Source organism: Scomber japonicus, chromosome 9 (assembly GCF_027409825.1).
Source record: "Scomber japonicus isolate fScoJap1 chromosome 9, fScoJap1.pri, whole genome shotgun sequence".
NCBI lineage: Eukaryota > Metazoa > Chordata > Actinopteri > Scombriformes > Scombridae > Scomber > Scomber japonicus.
Window position 1 is genome coordinate 28317872 of NC_070586.1, and position 23756 is coordinate 28341627.

General features: G+C 42.4%; 3 protein-coding genes across 3 annotated transcripts; 2 read left to right on the plus strand and 1 right to left on the minus strand.

Annotated features, from left to right (window-relative positions):
• The first annotated feature begins 3940 nt into the window (after nt 1-3940).
• Nucleotides 3941-16619, plus strand: aebp1b (AE binding protein 1b). The gene is made up of 22 exons (XM_053324794.1): nt 3941-4914; nt 5742-5921; nt 6016-6078; nt 7050-7394; nt 8110-8184; nt 8727-8792; nt 9270-9353; nt 10509-10580; nt 10688-10797; nt 11017-11156; nt 11238-11322; nt 11449-11593; nt 11679-11767; nt 12105-12228; nt 12542-12738; nt 12891-13067; nt 13285-13448; nt 13580-14055; nt 14192-14331; nt 15039-15138; nt 15255-15421; nt 15512-16619. The coding sequence occupies exons 1-22, from the start codon at nt 4662-4664 to the stop codon at nt 15866-15868; spliced, it is 3609 nt and encodes a 1202-aa protein (XP_053180769.1). The 5' UTR covers nt 3941-4661; the 3' UTR covers nt 15869-16619.
• On the minus strand, nt 16613-19311 carry pold2 (polymerase (DNA directed), delta 2, regulatory subunit). Its single transcript, XM_053324795.1, has 11 exons — nt 19186-19311; nt 18861-19090; nt 18631-18752; nt 18389-18512; nt 18163-18277; nt 17891-18089; nt 17670-17750; nt 17322-17479; nt 17102-17229; nt 16904-17005; nt 16613-16791 (listed from the first exon to the last, which is right to left on the minus strand). Exons 2-11 carry the CDS (start codon nt 19081-19083, stop codon nt 16631-16633), a joined length of 1413 nt encoding a protein of 470 aa, XP_053180770.1. The 5' UTR covers nt 19084-19090; nt 19186-19311; the 3' UTR covers nt 16613-16630.
• A 1363-nt stretch (nt 19312-20674) lies between these two features.
• Nucleotides 20675-22574, plus strand: nono (non-POU domain containing, octamer-binding). Its single transcript, XM_053325080.1, has one exon. It carries the CDS (start codon nt 20774-20776, stop codon nt 22106-22108), a length of 1335 nt encoding a protein of 444 aa, XP_053181055.1. The 5' UTR covers nt 20675-20773; the 3' UTR covers nt 22109-22574.
• The last annotated feature ends 1182 nt before the right edge of the window (nt 22575-23756 follow it).

Sequence of the window (23756 nt, forward strand, 5' to 3'; positions counted from 1 at the left end):
TCCACAAAAAAACTGACTCTGTAAACTGTGTTCTGTGCCTCAATTAAAACCTCTGTATGTGTAAGTGTGAAGTGTGAAGTGTGGCTGTTGTGAGCAGTTCAACTTAATTGGAGGCCTCTTGTGCTCATGGTCACCGTCCATCTTCTCTTTGTGATTATCATCCATGGTGTCTTCTTCTAGGTTGCTGACAGCAAAAACATTGTGCTCAATCTTGGAAGAGAGTCACCACCACTGACTGTGATATACTATCTGAGCAGTAATCACTATGTGAGTGATAGTGACTATGTGAGGATTGTAATTAGATGTTCACACTGTCATTCTTGTGTACAATGGTAGGAGATGTATTTATCCTTTAATGATAAACAGCAGTGCCAAGCTGTAAAAATATTTTATTTCAAGTAACAGTTTTACTTAAAGTCCCCCTTCTCTCAAAAATGTGTTTTTCTACTTGTTTCTACAGTTGGATGTTTGAGCTTCTCTGTGCAGAATGATGTATGTGCAGAGTTTGACACTAGAAGGTTGTTGTCACATTCATCTGCTGAATATGGAAAGACTATCTGTACTCAATGAAAATTGTATTTAAAGCATGGTAACTATGGGTATGATTTGTGACATCACAACTATTATGGAGCCAATTATGGTCCAATATTCAACTTGCACAAGTGTGATGTGGAAACTTGAAACCTCCAGTGCACAAAAACTAAGAATGAACTTTCCGTTGAAGAAGGAGACATCTTTTAAAACAAACAGTATTTTCATATTCATAGATTCTGGAGTTTTTAATGAGGGAGAAAGAAGAGATGTCTTTTTTTTTGTGCAAAACTATATTACACACGATTTATTATTCACAAATGATAATTTGGTAGAATATTTCCATACATTTTAAAGGACCAGTGTGTAAGAATTAGTGGCATCTAGTGGTGAGGGTACAGATTGGTGGCTGTGGCTGTAAAACTTACAAAACGTGAAATGCCCTCACCAGAGTCTGTTTGGTTTGTCCGTTCTGGGCTACTGTAGAAACATGGTGGTGTAACATGGCAGGCTCCATAGAAGGGGACAAGTAGGCATATCTGCAGACCCACAGTATCTACACCATTTAGGCATGGGGGGGGGGGGGGGGGGGGCGGGGTTAGGATCAGTAAGTGTTTCACGTAGTAAACTGGGTGTGTTGTGTCTGCAAGCGTGTATGTGGACTCTTATTTTCAGGTGATTATCAGACCTGCTGAATGTTTTTTGCTTTTAAAGTGATAGAAAACATTCATTTCAGATAAGAAAGATTGTTTTCAGTTAATTAGAGCTCAGACACATTGTTCTGGGAATGAAAACACGTTTTTGCCCACTGATATCAAAACACTTATCTCTTCCTGTCTGTGCTCATATTGCTCTGTTAACTACTATGACTCACAGATAGTGACGTGCGGTTTTGTATGCCAAGTGTGGCCAGCTACTTACACAAAGTCACATTTGATTGGTTGAACCTTTGTAAAAGCCTCTGACACATTATGAGCACACATTTGAAACTATTTTACAGGAAAAAAACGTAATAATGTAAAAAATACAGATTTTATGAAATATTTGGCATATATTAAGAGACAAATAAGTAATTAACACAGGAACACAGGATTGAATGTGGGGAAAAGTAATTTTAATTTTGCATGTTTCACAAGCAGTATCTTTGTTGGTGGAAAATCTGAGGAAGTGTCATCGGAATTCTGTGGGCGGAGATTCTTTGTGGACCTGACTGTACACTAATTAAAACATGTAATGGATATTCCATTTCTGCCAAGTCCGTTCTGCTGGATCCTACTGAATTCTACAGACTGCACCTTTAAGTTAATGATTAATGAGATATTAAGGCGAAACCATAACTTTTGAAATATTAATAAATTTTTCCTCACTAATAAAAAATTAAGCTTTCAAACAAATTCAGTAATATTTGGTCTGGTATTATCAGGGGCATGGTGATAATGCTATTTTAAGTTATCTAACATTAAGATAGATATTAATCTGTAATTACCATTATTGAGTCAGTTTGCTGAATATCTGGAATACTGTTAAATTAGGTTGTAGCATTTACCATGATCGTGTCATGTATCATACTTGTTGGTATAAGTGGCAGTTAACTACTGTTTCATGTGTCTCAGTGAGTAGTGTAATAACAGGACCCTAAAATTGATGCAGCTCCATTACATTTTGTTATTACAATACTTACAATACTTTGCTTACTGCTGGGTGTCTTATGTGTCTGTGGAAAAAGCCCACCTCTAAAATAACAACCGTCAAATAAATGCAGTGGAGAGTGGAAAGATTTTCTACTCTCAAGTAAAGTAGTATCTCAAAATTGTACTTGAGCATAGCAGCCTAATTGAGAAAGATAGTTAGTTATGCTCCTCCACTGTTTGTATATAATGTCAGACTCCAACTTGGAAGAACTCTTCCCTTCATTACTAGATAAGAGACATTCCTTATCGTCTTAGGGACTGGCTCTTCTGGTGTTCTGTTAATCTCTTGAGTCTTATGAGTAAACAATTGAAGTGATTCACATGAAGTTTTCCAGTGCTCTCTTTATTTTTTTTATGACTAAAGGTATTACTTGTACAGTTTTCTTCTGTATTGTGAAATAGCTTTGGTGGGGGAAAATAAGAAAAATAATTTTCCAGCTTGCTCCTCTGTGTGTGTGTGTGTGTGTGTGTGTGTGTGTGTGTGTGTGTGTGTGTGTGTGTGTGTGCGTGCGTGTGTGCGTGTGTGCGTGCATGTGTGCGTGCATGCAGCAAGCGTGCGTGTGTGCACGTGTGTGCTTTATCCTTGCCAGTTGGAAAGGCCTCTGCTTGACCTTACTGTAGTCTGAATTATCTGGTGCATTCTTCACAGTCCAAACTGTATTGCAACATCCCCCACAGATATGACTGCATGTTGAAATACAGTTTTATTAAAAAAATCTAATCTTTTACGGCTTAATGTGACACTGTCACACTCCACTGTCCTCACTATCTGTGATAGTACTTTAGCAGGTTTGTGTTTGCGTGCTCTTGGGCGTTTGTGCCTTAATCTCTTGTCTAAAACTTGTTCAGATTGAAACACTGCATTAAAGAGTATGCAGACTCAGTAGCTCTTCACTGGGCTGTGCAGTGTTTTGATTTCACCACTTAAATCTAAGATCAGGCATTTCTGGGTAATAAACATTCTCTCATGGAAGAGTGCAGGTGACGATGGAGTTTTAAGGAAAACTGGGGCTAAACCTCAGGATGACATCATTGCATTTCGAAAGATGACCTTTTCCTCAGACATGATTTTGCACTGCAGGATAACTTTCTTCTTCCTTACTTGTATTGTAATTTTAAAATGAAATTAAAGTTAAAAAGTCGTAATTTCTCTTTAGTGGGCCTACATTTTAGGCCTATGTCAGATATTCCTCCCTGAGTATAAACAGTTCAGGATGACATTAGAAGGTGTACCCTGACTAGGCAGACAGTAAAATATACTGCTGTATATTCAGCAACTGACAGACTCTCCAAACTATGGACAGAGGAGGAGCTGGAGGAGGATGGTAGGGGGAGGCAAAGAAAACACCAAATCTTTAAAAGGTTATAATTCTGTCATCTGCTCAAACAATTCTTCCAATCTGTGTGAGCTCCTCTGTGGCCCCCTTGCCTGCCATAACTTCTTCTCCAGAAAAGAGAGAGCGAGCCGAGCAACACACCGAGGAAAGAATGACAGAGGCGAGATGGAAAGCATAGATTCATTCCCAATCAAAACAAGTCTTGGACAAAGAATTTATGTTCAGCTCCTGCTTGTTTCATTTTGTTTGAATTCCTCTCCCTCTAATGATTAGTGATGTTTGGTTTTTGTTGACACACACACACATACACACACACACACACACACACACACACATACACAATCCCTATCCTCCTCCCTTTTTGCCCCTTCCTCGTCCTCCTCCTTCTCCTCCTCCTCTTCTGGAATTCAATGTCCTCGGAGTCACTCCTCTCTCCTGCTGTTCCTCTCTGTTGTGAGTCTGCAGGGTGAACGTTCTCCACTGAGGAATTCGGTAGGAGCACCGGCTTCTTTTTTTTAAACCAAGTGGTGCAAGCGTTGCTGTCTGAGGCCTCACCTGCTATCCCTCCTCCTCCTCCTCCTCCTCCTCCTCCTCCTCCTCCTCCTCCTTCTTCTCCTCCTCCTCCCCCATCTCCTGTCTGAGCCCTGCACCTGTTCTAACTCGTCAGCCAGGTGAAGGGGATCCTCTGGCCACACTGTTTTTTCAGCTGACCGTAGCTGCAGGGCAATTAGGCTCCCAGTCTTTTCATTTGACTAGATTGCTGCTTTACTGTGTATCTCTCTCCATTGCTCTCTAACCCACCTCCCTTCCCTCCCCGTCTATCCCTACCCCCCTCCCACTCCATCTCTGTCTAGCCCAGTCAGAAACTGGTTGACACTGTGGCTGCGGGTGTGTGTGGAGCTACAGAAATTTCCTCTGCTGGAGTAAAAGTGTGGATCACATGGACAGGACACAGGGGAAGAAAGGGTGAAACATAATTCTTCTGGTGGATAAACGCAACACGACGAAATTGGATTGAGGACTGGACAGGGTGTGATAAAAACTCCTGAGAGAAAAAACCCAGAGCAAACCAAAGGATTCTTCTGTTGGAAGAACAGCAGATATGAAAAGCCAGACTGTGGTTATGTCTGTGGCTCTGCTGGCCCTGTGCTGCCTGCTGCTGATCCCCAGAGGAGGGGAGAGTGCTGGGGGGATCGTTTCTCTCCGGCAGAGTGAAGGGGAGAGACAGGCGGGGGATCTGCTAGAAGATGAGTCCCTGGATAACCCAGAAAGTGAGCAGGGACTTGTAATGGACCCACACCCACTGGAAAGCAGCAGCAAGGCCAAAAGAGACACAGAGGAGGCTCCACAGGCAGGTGAGTGGAGACGTTTGTCCTGTTACGATGTGTACAGAGCATCATTTTAACTTAAATATAGAAATATGTCACACAGATGAGATCAAAGCTCGCCTTTGTGCTCAGGTATGGTCCAAGTTACGTCATGACATGGGTGAGCAAACACAGACACAAACACAAACCTATTTAGTCTCTGAAAAGTGTCAAGGGACATGAGTCACTCCAGGTGCTCACCTGTCAGCTACACTGCGTCTTCACTGCAGGGAATACACAGGACAGATGGATTGGTTTAGCTCGCGCCAGACAGGAGAAGACCATGCTAACTTGAGCATCTTGCAGACAGATTTTTATGACACTGACCTTTTTCCACCGCCTCTGCTGCTGTAAACCTGCATGATTAATACTGATTGTGGTGTACATTCATGATGAAAGAATGGAATATGAAGAGTGATACACATTTGGGATACAGCTTTTTTCTGGAGCTTCAACAAAGCCTCAGATGTGATAAACACATATGTTTATGTCTTAGTGGTAAGCTGTTTCCCAGGCGATAGTGATATATTTATTTAGAGTCTGGATGGATTTTGTGTCATTAAAAACTGAATTGTGGTTAATAGAGCACAACTAATGGAAAGAGGGAAGTGTTTTCCATAAAAGTGCCTCAGGACTTCAGACAACCTCAGAAGGAAATAGTAATGGACCTCAACCAACCACTTAAAAGCACATCTGGCTGTCTGGATTTTCCCCCAGCAGAGATGCATTTTGACACTGAATAAAAGAAAAAAATGTGTAATTTATTTCTCATAAACGAACAAACAAAGATAAGATGATCATTTCTCTATTGATAGTTTCAGGTATTTCAAGCAGAGTGAGGAGAGCACCAGATGAAGGTAAAAAGAAGAAGAAGGACAAGAAGAAGAACAAGGAGCCTAAAGACCCCAATGCCACCAAAAAGCCCAAAACTGACAAAAAAGGGAAGAAGAAGGATAGGCAGACAACAACCACCACCCTCCCACCCACCACAACAGGTGAGGACAGGATGGAGCAGTGAGCCAAGTTTGTACTTGAATGACTCGGACTTGAATGAATGTTGTTGACTTTGTTTCTGTCTGCTGCTTCTAGCTATCCCAACTGAACCACCCACAGAACCTGAGGTGTACACAGACTACCCCTACCCTGACACTGGTGAGTGACACACACACTTAGGGACTGTATGAAAATTACAAGAAAATTACAAGACACTCCTCTGTATTAATCTCTCAAAATACAGTACATGCTTGGTACAACTAATTCCATCATAAACAACTAATGACAGTAAAGGATAATACATTTAAGATGGTGTAATTTAATTGCATGTAAACCTTGTGTAATAAAAATTGTCCAAAATGCCAACAGCATGCAAATTCCAAAGTTATGTCAAGCATGACAAAAAGGCTGACCATCAGTTATAATACAGGATAACATTATATTACACATTTCACTTTTCTTTTCCTTTTTTATAACATTTTTTGATTTTGAGAGACATATCCACCTTTATGAACCACTCTGGACACTAGAAGAAATAATTTGATTCCTTTTTCAAAAGAATAATCTTGCAAGGGATTTGTTGAAATACAGTTTTTTGGCTGTTCAAAAAGGAAAAAAAAACAACCTTTCTCTGTTCCCACATAAAAAAGTCAGACTACTCATCCGCTCACCAAAAAGAAAAAGTACATAATGTCCCCCCTTTTCTGACCCCCACAAATCCTAATAATTTGTTTACAGTCCCATTGGATTTTAGGCACTGTACAGGAGGTAACTCTGCCAGTCCCCCCCCCCTGTGCACACACCATCATTATTCCATCTACAAGAAACATCTACTATTAAAATTATAATTAAATGATTGAATATGGGAGTTACTACTCAGCTGTCATAGTCATACTTTCCTGTCTTGAAAGGCAATTTGTTTCAACATTGCACAGGAAAACACAACCAACTTTCATCCCTGCTGGCTTCACTGTGTGTCCTTCATATTTCCAAGAAGTGTTATTTGTTCATAATTCTGTGTATTTCAGTCACATCCAGTTTAAAAACCAAAGCACTGTATAACCAAAGTATCTATTCTTTCCACCTGAGAACCATACGTAAATATTTTAGTCCATCTGTTTCTCTGCCAGATGAGGATTACTGGAAACGGGACGATGATTACTGGGATGCTGATCCCACATCATCCAGGCCTCAGTCTGAGACTCAGACCACAGATATCCCGTATGACTATTGGAAGCCGGAGGAGGAAGACCCTGCTGTAACAGATGTGTACGATGACTACTGGAAACCAGAGGATAAAGAGCCAACCGCTCCAGTGACTGATATCTATGACGACTACTGGAAACCAGAGGAGAAAGAGCCATATGCCCCCGTGACTGATAACTATGACAGCTACTGGAAAGAGGAGGACCCAACGCCCCCTACCCCTGAGGTCGATGGGAAGGTTGGGACAGATGACTACTGGGATGCCACATGTATGTCTGAGTCTTGGTTTCTTCTGGCTTTTTTAACATTTTTGTTGAGGATGGTTTGTGGGGGAGTTACCGACATGAACAGGATCATGAAACAATAATGATCCTTGTGGGGAAATCATTGGGGGTCAATGATGCTGCAAAGAAAAAGTTTTAATACTATGTCTTGAAAAGATGCAAATACTCTGAAACTAAGTATTAAGACTAAGTGACACTAAAACAAGGAGGATAATACAATTTTATTGCAAATTCTACGCATCTGTGGTGACAGAGGAACATTTGTTTACGTCCACTGGCTGTTATTAATACAAGATTGTCCAAATTCAGCCCCCTATGCTGGAAAACTGACAAATCAGTGGAATAATGAATCTCAAGTGTATTTATCCTGTAGAATATACTTTGCAGACTTCAAACTTTTACAGTCAGCACTATCTCTTCCAGCCTCCATCCACCTGATGGAGTGACTGAACTAGTTTTTCCACAGTATCAGATGTTGGAAACAGCGTGTCGTGTGGTGCTGTGACACTGGTCTGGAATGGACATGTTCTCATTACTCTGAGTTTCCAGCATACTGTACCATATCCGCTGATTCCCTCACATTGGTCCATTGTTACAGCCTTTTTTTCTACAATACTCTCAGTCTTCTACTGACACTTCTATAAACCGTCCGGTTGATCTTTTAAATTTCTAATTATGTTTTATTTTTCCACTCCTGCAGTTAAGGAGCCTGATAACCTTCCATTCCCTGATGGTAAAGAAGTCAGCCCTGAAATAAAAGTAGAAACTATACCAGGTAACTTCTGCCACCCAAAGCATGACAGAAATTCATCTAGTAATCAAAATGTCACGTTTTCAATTAGACAGTTAACTTGACTTGCGATGCAGATGAAATGTCCATTCCATCTGTGCTTTTAGTCTAGGAGCAGATGAGCAATTCAGCACATGGGAATAACATTATAGTGAGTCTGTGAGTTAACCTGCCCTACTTTTCAAACAGGAGTAGGCGGGCTTGCTTGATTCCACATAGTCAACAAAAGTTTCCATATAGTTTTGTTGGGGAGCACGAAAAGCCCTGTCATCACATCACCACTATGTTATGATTCTTGTAAATGTAAATTAAAGATTTAACAACTTTAATTACATGGCAGGCGTCGCAGTGGCATCCAAAGAGAGCAGTTGTTGTGGTTGGACAAAACAGGGCTGCGCTAACCTGTAAAACTTTGCAGATTAAACCATGCAATCTCATAAAATCTCACTTGTAATGTCATGGTGCCACTGACTGAGTGATTGAATGCGTTGTCTGACTGTTTGTTTGGTTGGATTGTTTTAACACAGAGGAGCCAACAGTCACTTCTCCCTATGAGGGGACATGGTATGATGATTACGACGAATATGGAATGAGTATGTACCCGCACACACACACACACACACACACACGCACGCACGGACACACACACACACACACACACACACACACACACACACGCACACACGCACGCACGGACACATGCACGCACGCACGCACACACACACACACACACACACACACACACACACACACACACACACACACACACACACACACACACACAGGGGAGCTAGAAAATGAATACCCAAATGTTTTATATTAGAACCATTAGTTAAGCCATAGTAAGACTTGCTGCCAATAAAGCAGAGACCAAAGCAAAGGTTTAAAGAATAACTTTCCTGATTTATGAATGATCCTCACTATAAATGGGTGGGAACTTTTTGCTGTTTATGGTTCCTAATGGCTTGCAAAAAATCCAGAAATACTTGTAATACACTGCTGCACCATGGGGCTGGTTTATTTATAGATAAATCTATAAAGTTTTCCTGGTATTGTCTTATTTTCTACAGGGAGGAAAGAGGACGAAACAGACGACAAATGGATGGAGAAAGAGAGAGAGAGAGCAGCGAAAGAGAGAGAGAGGGAGGAGAAAGGTAAGACAACCCAGATGAGGACTTCTTTTTCTTGCATAACACCAAACTGCACGTCAGACTACAAATGATACTGCAGTTGCCAAAGCAGAGAACATGGTCTGTGACCTAAGTGCAAAACTTCTAACAGATAACAGCATTGTGCTCTAAGGCGCCCGTTCTCTTGGAACGCATTTCTATCGTAAGAGAATGCAGATGTGATTTCCCACCATGCAAATGTCAGTGGACCTTTGGTGCAAATGTGCTTGCTTTAACTTGCACGGCAGGGACAAAAGTTCATCCTCCCATAAACAAAATGGAGATTAGTTTTAAAAATATCTTGTGAGCTGGATTTAAGCAAAGACAGGGAGAGTGGGAGGTCAACTGAGAATGAAATGAGGATGCTGTTACAGTGAAAAAATGCAGATATTCACATTACATTCAACTCTCTTTTGTTTGCAACGTGTCTGCTGTGTGTAGTGAGGTTAGATGGTGGTTAAGGCAAGCCTGGAGCCAAAGATATATAACACTGTCAGGACTGGTGTCGGAGGGCACTTCCTGTGTTCAAGGTTCACAGCCAACTGTGCTCAAGGTGAAAAGCATTTTCAGCTCACTCTGAGCACAAGTTCAAAAGTCACTGAAGCATTTATGTCTCAGCAGGACTCAAAAACAGATGTGTGTCTGCACCTCCACATATCAGTATGTGTGCATGGGTTCATGTTCATGTCCACTTCTGCATATGTGAATGGTCGGGTGAGGGAGCATACAGCATTTTTTACATTCCCAGTGTCAGCAAAACGTCTGGCAGCCATACTAAGAGCAATAAAGTACTGTATGATAATGTACCACATGGTCCAGTGTGTCAGAATGTAAACTGAGGCAATGCTAGATGGGATTCAGCGGCAGTCGTCTTCAATAGTAAAATCTCTGGGTCAGAATGATCTGATTTTGATCAGTAGACACTTGGAGTAGGAGGGAAGTCACAACATCTGTTTTGTTTTGTTGTTTCACCATGGTCCAGCCCTCCAGGTCCTCATGGGGATTTTTGGCATTTAAAATTTGCAAAATAATAGTGAGTTCCTAGATCATTTCTGGGCAGACAGCTTGTGCGAGAGTAAATATTCACCAAATGTTCTGTAATTTATTTTGTATTAAGACTGTTTTTCTGACCTCTGATAGAGAGAGTGCAGAAACTGAAGGAGGCAGAGGATCGGGCCAGGAACAGACCGCGTGTCTTCAAAGAGCCAAAGAGTGAGTCAATCTCTTTCTAAATCTGGAAAAACACAGCATAAGCTTTACTGATACAATTTACATATCATGTGATTTCTCTCTGTTGTGCGTGTGTGTATACGTGGCAGAATGTCCTCCCTTGGGGATGGAGTCCCATAAGATCCAGACGGACCAGCTTTCTGCCTCCTCTATGTCTCAGTATCATTTTGCACCTCAGAGGGCACGCCTCAACATGCAGGTATACATCAATCAGTGCAGAATGGCCATGGTCTGAACATGTACATATACTACAACCATCACTTACATACTGCCAAGTCTTTAAATAAACATGAGCTTGTTTGGCAACCACAAGTTATGCATATCAATGCATGGTTAAATTATATTTGCTTTGAATTCACACACAAGCTCTTACACAGTACAGTACAGTAAAAACTGTCCTGGTCTCTGTTGTTCTCAGGGCTCTGATGATGAGGATAACTTGAGAGGGGGAGCATGGTGTGCAAATTCAGAGGACAGAATTCACTGGTTTGAGATAGATGCACGCAGGGCGACAGAGTTTACTGGGGTCATTACCCAGGGACGAGACTCCAAGAATGAGTAAGGCACAAACACACATGAATACAGAGTATCTACATGTGTATCTTCCTAAACTCATGGGCCTGTCTTGATTCATTTCAGGAGTGACTATGTCACATCCTACTTCGTGGCTTTCAGCAACGACAGCAGAGAGTGGACCACCATCCATGATGGATATGCTGACTGGGTGAGTTCACTAAAAAAATGATGTTTAAAGCAGAGTAAAGCCACTTCCTTGGGCGCCTCATATGATATCTCCTTCCTCTTCTCTCTCATATTTTTCCTCCTCCCACCCTCTTTCATGTCTGTCCAGTTGTTCTTTGGAAACAGTGATAAGGACACTCCAGTGATGAACCAGCTGGCAGTGCCTGTGGTGGCCCGCTACATCCGAATCATCCCTCAGAGCTGGAACGGCACACTGTGTATGAGGCTGGAGGTGCTTGGCTGCCCCCTGCCTGGTGAGCCTGACACACTTAACATGGACAAACATTAAACATTAAAAAAAGAAATCTATGCATTCTTATTCCTTTCTCGCTCTCATAGATCCAGCTGATGCTCTGTACAGGCAAAATGAAGTGACTCCAGTGGATTACTTGCAGTTCAAACATCACAGCTACTCAGAAATGGTTGCAGTGAGTATCTCTGCATTCAGCCTCCTGCTCATCTGCTGGCTGATTTCATTCCACAGGAAATCAGTTATTAATGCCAAAAACAAAATAATTTCCTAGGAAACAATAAAACTTTGAACCAGAGGCTCTGCTTTCATCCACTGTGACAAACACTCATATTAAAACCCCTGCAAAGTTTATTCCTATCTCACTGAGTGATTTCAGCCACCAGAGGGCAACACACTAATACAATGAAATCATGAATAACTCCCACTATTTTCACTACTTTTCATAACAAAATATACAAATATAAAAATATACAATACTTTGTACACTGATCATGCCATATCTTTATGTTCAGCTAATGAAGTCAGTGAATGACGAGTGTCCCAACATCACCAGCATCTACAGCTTGGGCCGCAGCTCCAAGGGACTGGACATCATAGCCATGGCCATCTCTGGTAACCCCACAGAGCACGAAATAGGTGGGAATGTGTTCACATGACAGCTTGATGCAACTGTTTTATTATCTGCATGGAAATTCATTGTAATATGCACTATTAATACCATAATCAAAATCAGAGAAGGCTTTTTTTTAAGCAAATGTCAGACCAGCTGTTGTCTCACAGACTCTTCAACAAACTGAGCTGCTGATTGGTTGAAATTAAAACCGGCAGAAGACTGAGCCTCAGTGGCACCACTGATGTCTCCTTTAAATCCTAATAAACACCAGGTGAAGTCTGCAGATTATGGCTAACAGACAAGCAACTGTACACTGTTGCGTGACTGTCTCCGCAGGTGAGCCGGAATTCCGCTTCACAGCAGGTCTCCACGGAAACGAGGCGGTGGGTCGGGAGATGATCCTGCTTCTAATGCAGTACCTGTGCAAAGAGTACAAAGACAGAAACCCCAGAGCCCAGCGGGTAGTGGAACAAATACGCATCCACCTGGTGCCCTCACTCAACCCTGATGGACATGAAGAAGCTTTTGAAACGGTCAGTTAAGGGGGGGAAAAATCCCATCTCTGCTTTTCTGGGTAAACAAAACAGAAAAACAAAACAGGAAATTCCAATTAATCATGTTGTATTATGTTAGTGGTTACAGAATATTTTTCTGATGTGTCCCTCATCCATTTTCTGTCCTGCAGGGATCAGAGCTGAGTGGATGGACCACCGGCCACTTCACAGAGGACGGCATTGATATTTTCCAGAACTTCCCCGATCTGAACAGCATCCTGTGGGACGCAGAAGACAAGGGCATGGTGCCCAAACTAACCCCAAACCACCATGTACCCATACCAGAGAACTTCGAGACCAACAGCTTAGTAAGCGGGAGGGACTTTGTGTCCATCTGGTAGTTTTCCCTTAACAGATCATTTCCTTCCGAGTGGTTTATTTAGGCTTACTCCTACAATATAGTATACTGTGTATGTGAAAGATTATTGTTTTATAAAAAGGTAGTTGTGGTTTACTATGAAAACAAAAAATGTGGGTTTATGTTCCACTTCATCTGCAATTCTGATCCTCCTGCTTTGGCTCCAGGTTGCTGTGGAAACCAAGGCCATAATCTCCTGGATGAAAAGCCATCCATTTGTGTTGGGTGCAAACTTCCAGGGCGGGGAGAGAGTTGTGGCCTACCCTTATGACAGCTTACGTCCCAACAAGCCTGCCCAGAGCCAGAAGCCCCACAGCCGCAAGAAGAGACAGTACGACTTGCTCTGTCCATCTCTCTGTGTTCTGTTATTGTTTCACATTTTTATTTCCCAAATTCTTCCTCCTCATTCCCCTGAAAAGCTCTCCATGAACTGTTAAAGCTTACACAAATCATTTCTCACAGGTATGAAGAAGAGGGTTTTGATGTGACAGAGTGGGGAAGGGGCTACCAGGAGGAGCCAGAGGAAGACTGGAGAAGTAGAGGGTATGCAGAGCCTGAGGAGGAGTGGAGGGGCCACGGCTACGACCACGGCTACGACCGTGGATATGACCGTGGCTATGATCGTGGCTATGATCGTGGCTATGACCAGACTTACGATCACGGCCGCGAGCAAGGTTACGAGCACGGTTACGAGCACGGTTATGGCCACAGAGAAGAGGAGGAGGATGACAGAGGAAGAGGTGCCGGCTACCAATACGGTGAGCCTGAGGATGAGCCACGGGTGATTGCGGATGAGTCCCTCTTCAGGTGGTTGGCTGTCTCCTATGCCTCCACACACTTGACCATGACACACAACTATCAGGGCTCATGCCAAGGGGACAATGCAGCAGGTGGACAAGGCATCGTCAACCGTGCCAAGTGGAAGCCCATCACAGGAAGTAAGTAGAAACCAGCAGGTTTGAATGGATGTTGAATGAGACTTTAAGCATCTGTGTGTATTTATAACACACTCTGGTGGACAACATGTGAAGCGCAGGCTGTTAAGCTCGTGTGTGTATGTGTGTGTCTCTTCAGGTATGAATGATTTCAGCTACCTGCACACCAACTGTTTTGAGTTGTCCATATTCCTGGGCTGTGATAAGTTCCCTCATCAGAGCGACCTGGCATACGAATGGGAGAAGAACAGAGAAGCAATGCTCACCTTCATGGAGCAGGTCAGTCACACACACAGCATTGAAAGAGTGCTCGAGCATCAAATGGAAAATAGTATCTAATTTCTACCAAGTATAAAAGTTGCTCCTTCAAAGACTTTTCTTAGTAACAATTGTGACTTTATATTCGGCCACTATGAAAGGCCCAAACCTCAATTATCCTCTTACTTGTATATGGTTTCCTCACATGTTGTCAGGTGAGGACATTAAATTGCAATAACCTCCCATATCAGCATTACTATGTTTTTCTGTAATTCCAAAAGTAGTTGAGCTGAATGTTTCACCAAAAGTTGCTCATTGATTGTCGCATGTCCTAAAATAAATCAAAATGCTAGCAACTAAATACGAGTAAGGGGAAATTGTGATTAGATATGTGTCGCCCCGTCACTAACTAGCTGGTCATCTGGCAGTGTAAATGCTCCCTACAGACAAAAGTCAATCTAATGAATCCAACATATATGACTTATAACTTTTAGTTGCTGCAGTTTTGGAGCCATTTTAATTTTGTTTTTATTGTTTTAATTTTTCTGGGTGATTTCACCTATTTTCTGATCTTTAGCCTGTTTTTTCATAATTTTCTTGTTTTATTGATTAATGTGATTTTTAATTGCTGTTTGACTGTTGCTCATGTTGTGTAGACCCCAGAAAGACTAGTGACCACCTTGTGAAAGCTTAAGGTGATCCAATGAATAAAGCTCTTTGCTGTCTAGGTACATCGTGGCATCAGAGGCATTGTGAAGGATCAGCAGGGGAACCCCATTGCCAACGCCACTGTGTCGGTAGAGGGCATAAACCATGACGTCACCACAGGTCAGCACACTGCTCAGGAGGCGTCACTCTTAGATTCACTGTATGTTTTAACTAAGGAAATAAGACGTTGCATCCATGGTGTTAAAAACTAAATGTCTTTTCCCTCTTTGCTGTAGCTTCAACTGGGGACTACTGGCGTCTGCTGAACCCTGGGGAGTACCGTGTGACAGCGCGGGCTGAGGGCTTCTCTGCTGTAACCAAGCTCTGCGTGGTGGGTTACCAGTCAGGAGCGACAGCCTGCAGCTTCAACCTGGCTAAATCCAACTGGGACCGCATTAAACAGGTAAGGTGACACCATCCTGCACTGAGCAAACCTTAAAAACCTGTTGCCAGATGATGAGATGGTTAAGATCCTTTCTTCATTTCTCTACAGATCATGGCCCTCCACGGCAACAAGCCAATTCGCCTGGTTGGCCATGGCAACACCAGAGTGCAATACCCTGTAGTTATTAACAGCAACAGGCATACGGTTGCTGGCAAGAATGGGTTATCAGATCAGCAAAGGAGGCTCAGAATAGCTCGTCTCCGCCGCCTTCGGCAACAGAGATTAATGAGGTTAAGATCGACGACGACGTTACCCCCGACAACCACCACGATTCCCACAACACCAGAGACCACTACATCCTGGTACGACTCATGGCCCATAGAGGAGGGACAGTCCTCGACGCCCGGTGGATTCACAGACTCCATCCTGGATTATAACTATGAGTACAAAATTGATGACTATTAAATCGAACATACACGGTCTGTTTCTGTAAACACGCACTCATCCTGTCCTAATTGTAGATCTCATTGCTATGATTTCCTTTGAGAAGGTTGAACAAGAATCAAAAGAGGAATCCTGTCTTTGTATGAGACATAAACAGAGGGGAAAGCTCAGAGTCAGCTCCTAAACTTTAACTATATTAACTGTATAGTGTATCTGTTTCTTAACAACTTGAAAAAACACATTTTCACAAACCCTTTTAATTAATGGTTTCATTTCAGTTCAAGGGTTCACACTGCATTTTTCTGACTCGTTATTCAGTCTTTTTTTTTTTTTTTTAAAGAGATGTTTATTGTGGATACACATTAAAAAAAAAAAAAAAACACGACTCTTCTTCTCTTTACTTTGCCAGAGTTGAATTATTTACACTGTCTTCATCAATGACAGAAATATTTTTTACAGTATGAACAGTCATGAAAGGTTTTAAAGGAGCATTTGTTCAAAGCTGGTAACAGAGTCAGGAGAAAAAGGAAAGTCTTCTGTCATGTTTCCTCAGACACAGCTGGGGTACAAGAGTTATTTTTCAAATAAAGGCTTGTTAATACATAACACGTGTCTTCTCCTTTTTTCTTTTATCGACTTCGACAACATGGATTTATGTTGCTAGAAAACATTTCCCTATGACTACTCTGTGGTCATAGGAAATGAGTCTGAATACATGTGAATAGTTTCCAAGAAGTATCAGCATGTTGTGTGTCTGTGTGTGTGTGTGTGTGTGTGTGTCCCTCAGTGGCTGATGTTCATCTCACTCTCCTCGTCGTCTTCGGCAGAGAAAGCAGAGAAGCTGACCGGCTCACATTCAAGAGTGCGTAAATTGACCAGGCAGGCCGTTTGGGTGCTGCTGAACTTTGGAACGGCAACCAAAAGCACTTCCTGGCCATCAGGACCTGGCAAGAGGAGAGGAGGAAGGAGAATGCTTAACATACTTAAGAAAGGGAGGAAACAGTTTAAAATGCAAATACAGCTAAGATAATGTATAGAGACAAATCACACACTGACCTTTGATGAGCTTGGACTCAAACGAAGGGGCGTTCCCGCTATAGTAAACATGAGGACACTCTTCCAAGATGAATGGGTCTTTTTGGTAAAATGGGTAACAACCTGATGCAAAATGTAAAGAAAACAGTGTAAATAATTTGCACAGCTCGTATACTTAGGCCAGAGGGTTTATGTTGTATTGTGCATGCAAAGTCTAACCGAGGGTATCGGGTGCCGTAGGAGCTAAGTGTCTCAGTCGTAGCGTCTCCTCCAATATTTCCAGGTGACTGTCCATGCTGCTGTATTTCTCGATGTCACAGACGTTCTGGCCTGATGTGCCCAGGAACCTTTATGAAAAACAGACACGAGGCTTTATAAGTATGTTAAATGCATGACGCTAAATACAAGATATACACGTGTCATGTGTGACGTTACTCACCTGACTCCGTCTATCTCAGCCTGGTATGGGTTGGAGGCCAGCTGTAGTGTGGGGTACACCGAGGACAAAGGGAACATACAGCGGTGGAGAGGCTGCTGTGGGAGGGTGAAATTGGTGGGGTCATACTGGCCGGGCATTACATCCACCGGGACAGATGCCTAGAAAAGAGGACGCAGCGGCACATATATATTATGAATATATGAAGACAACAGACAATTAGAGGTATATTGAAGACAATCCTCTGATGATAAACACACTTCATTATGTGTGGCAGGATATATCATTACACTGCACAATCACAGTAAATAAATAGAAAATGTTTATTCATAGACGTAGATGCAGACTCACCACGAGCTGAAGCAGCAGCTCATCCAGCAAACGAATGGCATCCACGCTGCCAGCCTGAGTCTTCTTGGTGAGGTACTTTGCCTATACAAACAGAGAGGTTCAAATTAGGCAATTTAATATTTTTCAGTGAGTCATTTTAATGTGTGACTTTTCTGGAACAGTAAAACTTTTTAATTTCTATAAATAAATTACTGAGTCATGGTTAAACTGGTTCAAGTTACCTTTGTTGATGCATCCTTGTCCAGGGTGCTTTGACTTAGGAGATTTCCAGCCAATAAGACCCTTGATATCGTTGCTGCTCCGTTTTGCTCCCCCTGGTCACCAAGCTGACCGGTTACCATGTCAACAAGCAGCTGTAGCCCCAGCATACTGTCGGCATGACTACTGCCGAGGCCGAGTCCCGAAGCCAGGAGCACGAACCTGCACAATGAAAAGCGCGACCATTAGAATTTATCAGCACATTGAAGATTCAAACTAAGTTCTGTGTGCTTACTTATCAGTGCCGAGCGTGGGTCTCGTTGTCTGCACAGGGAGATCAGCTGTGCAAAAGTCCTCAACTGTGAACTTTCCATCATTCCTCTCAGCTCCGTATATTGCGATAACACTACCTGAGACGAAAAACAATGAGATGCCATGTCATACAGGAGACCATGTACTATTATGGTCCTTTAATGTTTTGTGACAGTGACATCCATCAAAGGGTTGTGAAAAATCCAGACCTGTGACACACTTGTCTTTGTCAATTTTGCCCTCCAGTTTGATCCTCTGGAGCTCATCCTCCAGAATCAGCTCATCTGTTTCACTTATGAATTTGGTTCGTGCAGGCTGAGGCAGCAGATTGTGCTGAAGGAGGGACAGAAAAAGAGAGTCATGACGTGTTCGTTTCCAGCAGCTGATTTCATTTTGTCTGATATTCGTGTGTGTGTGTTTGTGTGTGTGTGTGTGTGTGTGTGTGGCCGACCTCCTCACTGATCTCTTTCAGGATAGACGGCTGCAGCTCCATGCGCTTGAATAAGGTTCCCACAATACAACACTGCTCTCCTGTCTGAAGATCACACAGCTTCCTGACCGTCACATCTGATCCTGCAAGAGGACAGAAAAGACTCGTTTAGAAGTGAATACTGGAGACAAAAAAAACATTTCACTCATCTCTCACATGACTGATGTGGGGGTTTAATATCCAAAACTCACCCCACTTCTGCTGAGCTCTCTCTGTGAGCAGGGGTCTCATCTCCATCAGTCGTGCTGCGTAAATATGAGCATACTGGCGACTGAAACTCCTGTCTCCCACTTTATAGCGCTCGGAGCAGGGGCTGTAGGCCGGGGACACTCTGTCAAACACCGGCCCCTGCTCCTCTCCGGCCGGGCGGCTGAGCAGAGAGGAGTCTTTCTGGGCACTCAAGTCGGAGAACATGACGGACCTGAAGATGAAGAGGTTAGTAGATTTTTACAAACTGTGTTACAACTAGCCCAGGGTTTAAAGCTGTTTAGCGTGAAGCAGACTTAACGATCTTACCTTAGCAGACAAGAGATAAAGCTTGTACCAGTCCTAGGCTACGTCAAGTATGAAATTAGGTTTTGTATTAATACAGATGCTGTCACTCCTCAGCAACGAAAAGATGCAACAGTTCCCGCGAAATAACTCGCTTTTCTTCTTTTTCTTTGGTTGCACCGGAACACCACACATCAATATTAAAGGAGCCATGCCGCCACCTACTGTACCGGAGTGTGTAACATGATGACTTTATATACAACCAAAACACTCAGTTAAACTTTATGAAGAAGTTATACTCTGGATATTACACCCTGCTTACATAGAGCGTGTCAGTCTATTGGTGTGCATGATATTTAATGTAATGTAATGTGAAAATAGATATATAAACGATGTCATCGATCATCTAACCCAACCTAACTGCTATCTCTAGGTCTCATATGCTCTCAACTAGCCTACATATATATATAATAAATTTTAACTTCGAATAACCACTAATTGTTTTGTTTTTGAAAATAAAATAGAATGACCAAGATACACTGGCCCAAGCGTTACCTTTTTTCACCTTATTTATTTAGCTATTTGATTCTACTCTACTTTATTAACATTTTACTGTTTTACTATATCTATTGGTACTTCACAATGTTTTCTTATTCTATTGTTTGTTTTAACTTTCATTATGTATATTTTTATTATCTTAATTGGCAATCTTTTATTGTTGTCTTATTTAATTCCCTTCTTTTGCTTTTTAATTGTTGTGGTGTGTATTAGTCTCTAAACCCAGTTTTAGTTTCACTTGTAAAGCACGTACACCTGATTACATACATAGTCGTAATGAAATATGATGAACAAATAATTGATTTACAATAATAATAATTGTTATCATTATTATTATTATTATATGGTGTGCAATATGCAATATAAACATTGTTATTGTTATAAATTGTGCATAAATCCAGATTTCTCCAATTTCTTCAAGTGTTATGTTGAACTTCAGACAGTCTTTGAGTTCCTATCTAAAACCAAAACAGACAGACAAAAAAACCAAAGAAGCAAAAGAAAACACAAAAAAACTTCAAACACATCTTACGCTTTTGAAACATTGTGGACAACACTGCCAAATTATTTCAATTGGTTTGAAATATGGTCTATTCACGTTATAATTATTAATTTACTTTTATTAATTTCTGTAGGCTACTTTGTATCTTTTTTACATTGTAGAATATTATTTCTGCTTGTTTTTGTGATTATTTTATTTTTCTCTACTTCTCCCTATGCTGTTTTTATATTGTAATATTACTGTGTTGTTAATAAATTAAGTAAACTGTTTTGTAGTTTGTTTATGTGATTAGTTTATTTTATTTCCCTTTCCTCTAATACTCTCTGTCCTGTTTTCTGTATTAAAATAAAGTTTAAAAAATGCTTTTTTTTGTTTTCCTGTCGCATATCATTTACGTCACGGATTTATATACTGTGGTCGCATGGGTGTGATGTCACAATAGCACCGCGGCAGCCTCGCCATTTTCGTAGGTCTTTGTGCGCCACGATCCGCTGCTTGCTCCTCTTTATCGGGCCATTTCTCGACTCGGGTTCTTACTCCTGGTGCAGAAAGATGCAGGGTAACAGAGGCCCCCAGCAGAACCACGGCCCAAACCGGCAGCCCGGGCCCGGGGAACAGAGGAAGCCCGGAGGGACCAACACGAACGGGCAGCAGCCGGAGCACAGCGAGCACAGGAGCCCGAATGAGGCCTTAACGCTGGACCTGCAGAGCTTCAGAAAGCCCGGGGAGAAAACCTTCACCCAGCGCAGTAGGCTGTTTGTAGGTAACCTCCCCACCGGGGTCACCGAGGAGGACCTGGAGAAACTGTTCGCCAAGTACGGCCAGGCCAACGAGATCTTCGTCAACAAGGAGAGAGGCTTCGGCTTCATCCGGCTGGAGACCAGGATCATCGCAGAGATCGCTAGAGCTGAGCTGGATGATACTCTCTTCAGAGGCAGACCCATACGGGTGAGGTTTGCCACACACGGAGCCGCTTTAACTGTGAAGAATCTGCCTGAGTTTGTGTCCAATGAGCTGCTTGAGGAGGCTTTCGCTGTCTTCGGCCAGATAGAGAGGGCTGTGATAATAGTCGATGACCGAGGGAGGCCAACAGGGAGGGGGATAGTGGAGTACACTTCAAAACCAGCAGCAAGAAAGGCTTTAGATAAATGCAGTGATGGTGCCTATCTGCTCACAGCCTTCCCTCGGCCTGTCACAGTGGAGCCCATGGAGCAGTGTGATGAAGAGGAGGGACTGTCAGAGAAGCTCATAAACAAAAACCAGCAGTATCACAAAGAACGAGAGCAGCCGCCAAGGTTTGCTCAGCCAGGCACCTTCGAGTACGAGTACGCCATGCGCTGGAAGGCTCTGATGGAGATGGAGAAGCAACAGTATGAGATGGTGGACCGCAACATGAAGGAGGCTCAGGAGAAGCTGGAGGCTGAGATGGAGGCGGCCAGGCACGAGCACCAAGTGATGCTGATGAGACAGGACCTGCTGAGGCGTCAAGAAGAGCTGCGGAGGATGGAGGAGCTCCACAGTCAGGAGGTGCAGAAGAGGAAACAGGCAGAGCTCCGGCAGGAGGAGGAACGCCGGAGAAGAGAGGAGGAGATGAGGATGCGTAATGAAGAGATGATGAAGAGGCAGCAGGAGGGCTTCAGAGGCAACTTCCCTGAAAACAGAGAGCAAGAAATGAGAATGCATATGGGCGGCCATGGGATGCCCATGAACAGAAACTCACTGGGTGGGAATTCTGGTCCCACAGGCACTCCTGGGATGGCTGCTGAGAATGCTCCCCTGATGCCGGGGCCCGGAAATGCCAACATGCCCGGAGGAGGCCAGGGAGGTTTTCCCAGAGGCCTCCCCGGGCCCGGAGACTATGGACCTAACAAACAACGCAGATTTTGAATCAAGTGTCTGTTTTTTTCCCCATTTCATATTCACTGTATTTTCTAAGTTCAGGAAGTGAGGATTACTTTTGAACTCTGAAAAATGTTGCATGTTTTTTTTACTAGTGCTTTTGAATTATGTTTTAGTACTAAACATGTCTCCAAACTTTCCAAATAAGCCATGTGTTTTACTTTAATTTCTACCTTAATGTACTTTTCATAGGGATAGAAAATGTTTTTGTCCTGAATTTATTGAATTTTGTGGAATAAATTCACCGTTCCCTAAGAAGTTTGTTTTATTCAGAGTAGACAACACTCAAGATTTCTAAATGTCTTTCACAACAATATGAAACCAGCTGTGTCACCACCTCAGTGGGTTTTATTCACAAAACAGACCAAATCAAGACACTTTGTAATGATGTATACATATACACATTTTTTGTATTACAACAGGTTATTCAGGGACTGCAAGTGAACAATGAATATACATATCATGCAAGAAGAGAAACTGTATATCTATAAAAGAAGAAACAAGCAAAATAGCTCAATATAAGAAAAAACCTTAGCATACACCATAACTATAATAAAATGTAAACAAGGTACTGTATACATTAGACAACTGTGCAAAGTTTTAAAAATGCAATAAGGTAGAGTATAAAGATGCAAAATTCACTGTGAGCAAAGTTACTGAAGGGATGAAACAAAGTTGTTGCTTTGGACAGGAAAGATTTCTTGTATCAGTCTTTATGATGGCAAAGTCACTCCTAACAGAGAGCTGAACCACTCTGTTAGAGAAAGTGCTCTGCTGTCTGTCCAGCAGGTGGCAGAGTGGGTGGTCAGGATAACAGTTGGTTTTATGGTCATCCATAAAGAGGTGTCTGACTGGTTCATGGTTCAGCATTGAATCGCTGCCGCCAATTGGATTTCATGCATGAATGGAGTATTGATTTAATTAACACTGAGGTGCTGATGAAACACATTTCCAGGGCAGCATATCATGGCACATCAATAACATAACGTCCTGTGTTTAAGGTAAAAGATGGTTCAAAAATGTGTAAAATGTAAGAAAACCCCCGCCCCTCCACAGCAAATTAACTCATTATTGTCAGTTCCTGATTACAGCTTTATTTAAAATTCAACTTAAAATGAATGGTATTTGCTGCAGCTGACTGTTACAGAGCATCATATGTTATTTTTACATGTCGGCAGGGAAAGCACAGGGTTTATTTACATTAAGTAATAATGGCTGCTATCTATTTAGGTGTGCCCTGGCTATGGTTCAATGATACAGTGGAACGGAGCCATCAGTGTTTTTGCATTTGTCTGTGCTTTTCCTGCTATGTTGTAAAAAGGGCCTATGATTTTTACTGATTTGTATTGACGGCTGACTCACTGAGGAGTGTATTTCCTACTCAACTAGGCAGACATTTTGTCGCCCACGTAACGTCTATTCACCTGGTTTCCAAATGCCAAAGAGAAATGTAAGAGCGTTTCGGTGAATGAGAAATAAATAAAGCAAACATTCATGCACACACAGCTCCAAGTGACACAGAGGGTAATGACACCTGAATACTTGCAGTTTCCTACAACTCACTAGTGGTCTGTTGAGACTGAAACCCAAATAGAGACACCATGCCAAGATAGTCTGACTTACACAATAACTCAGG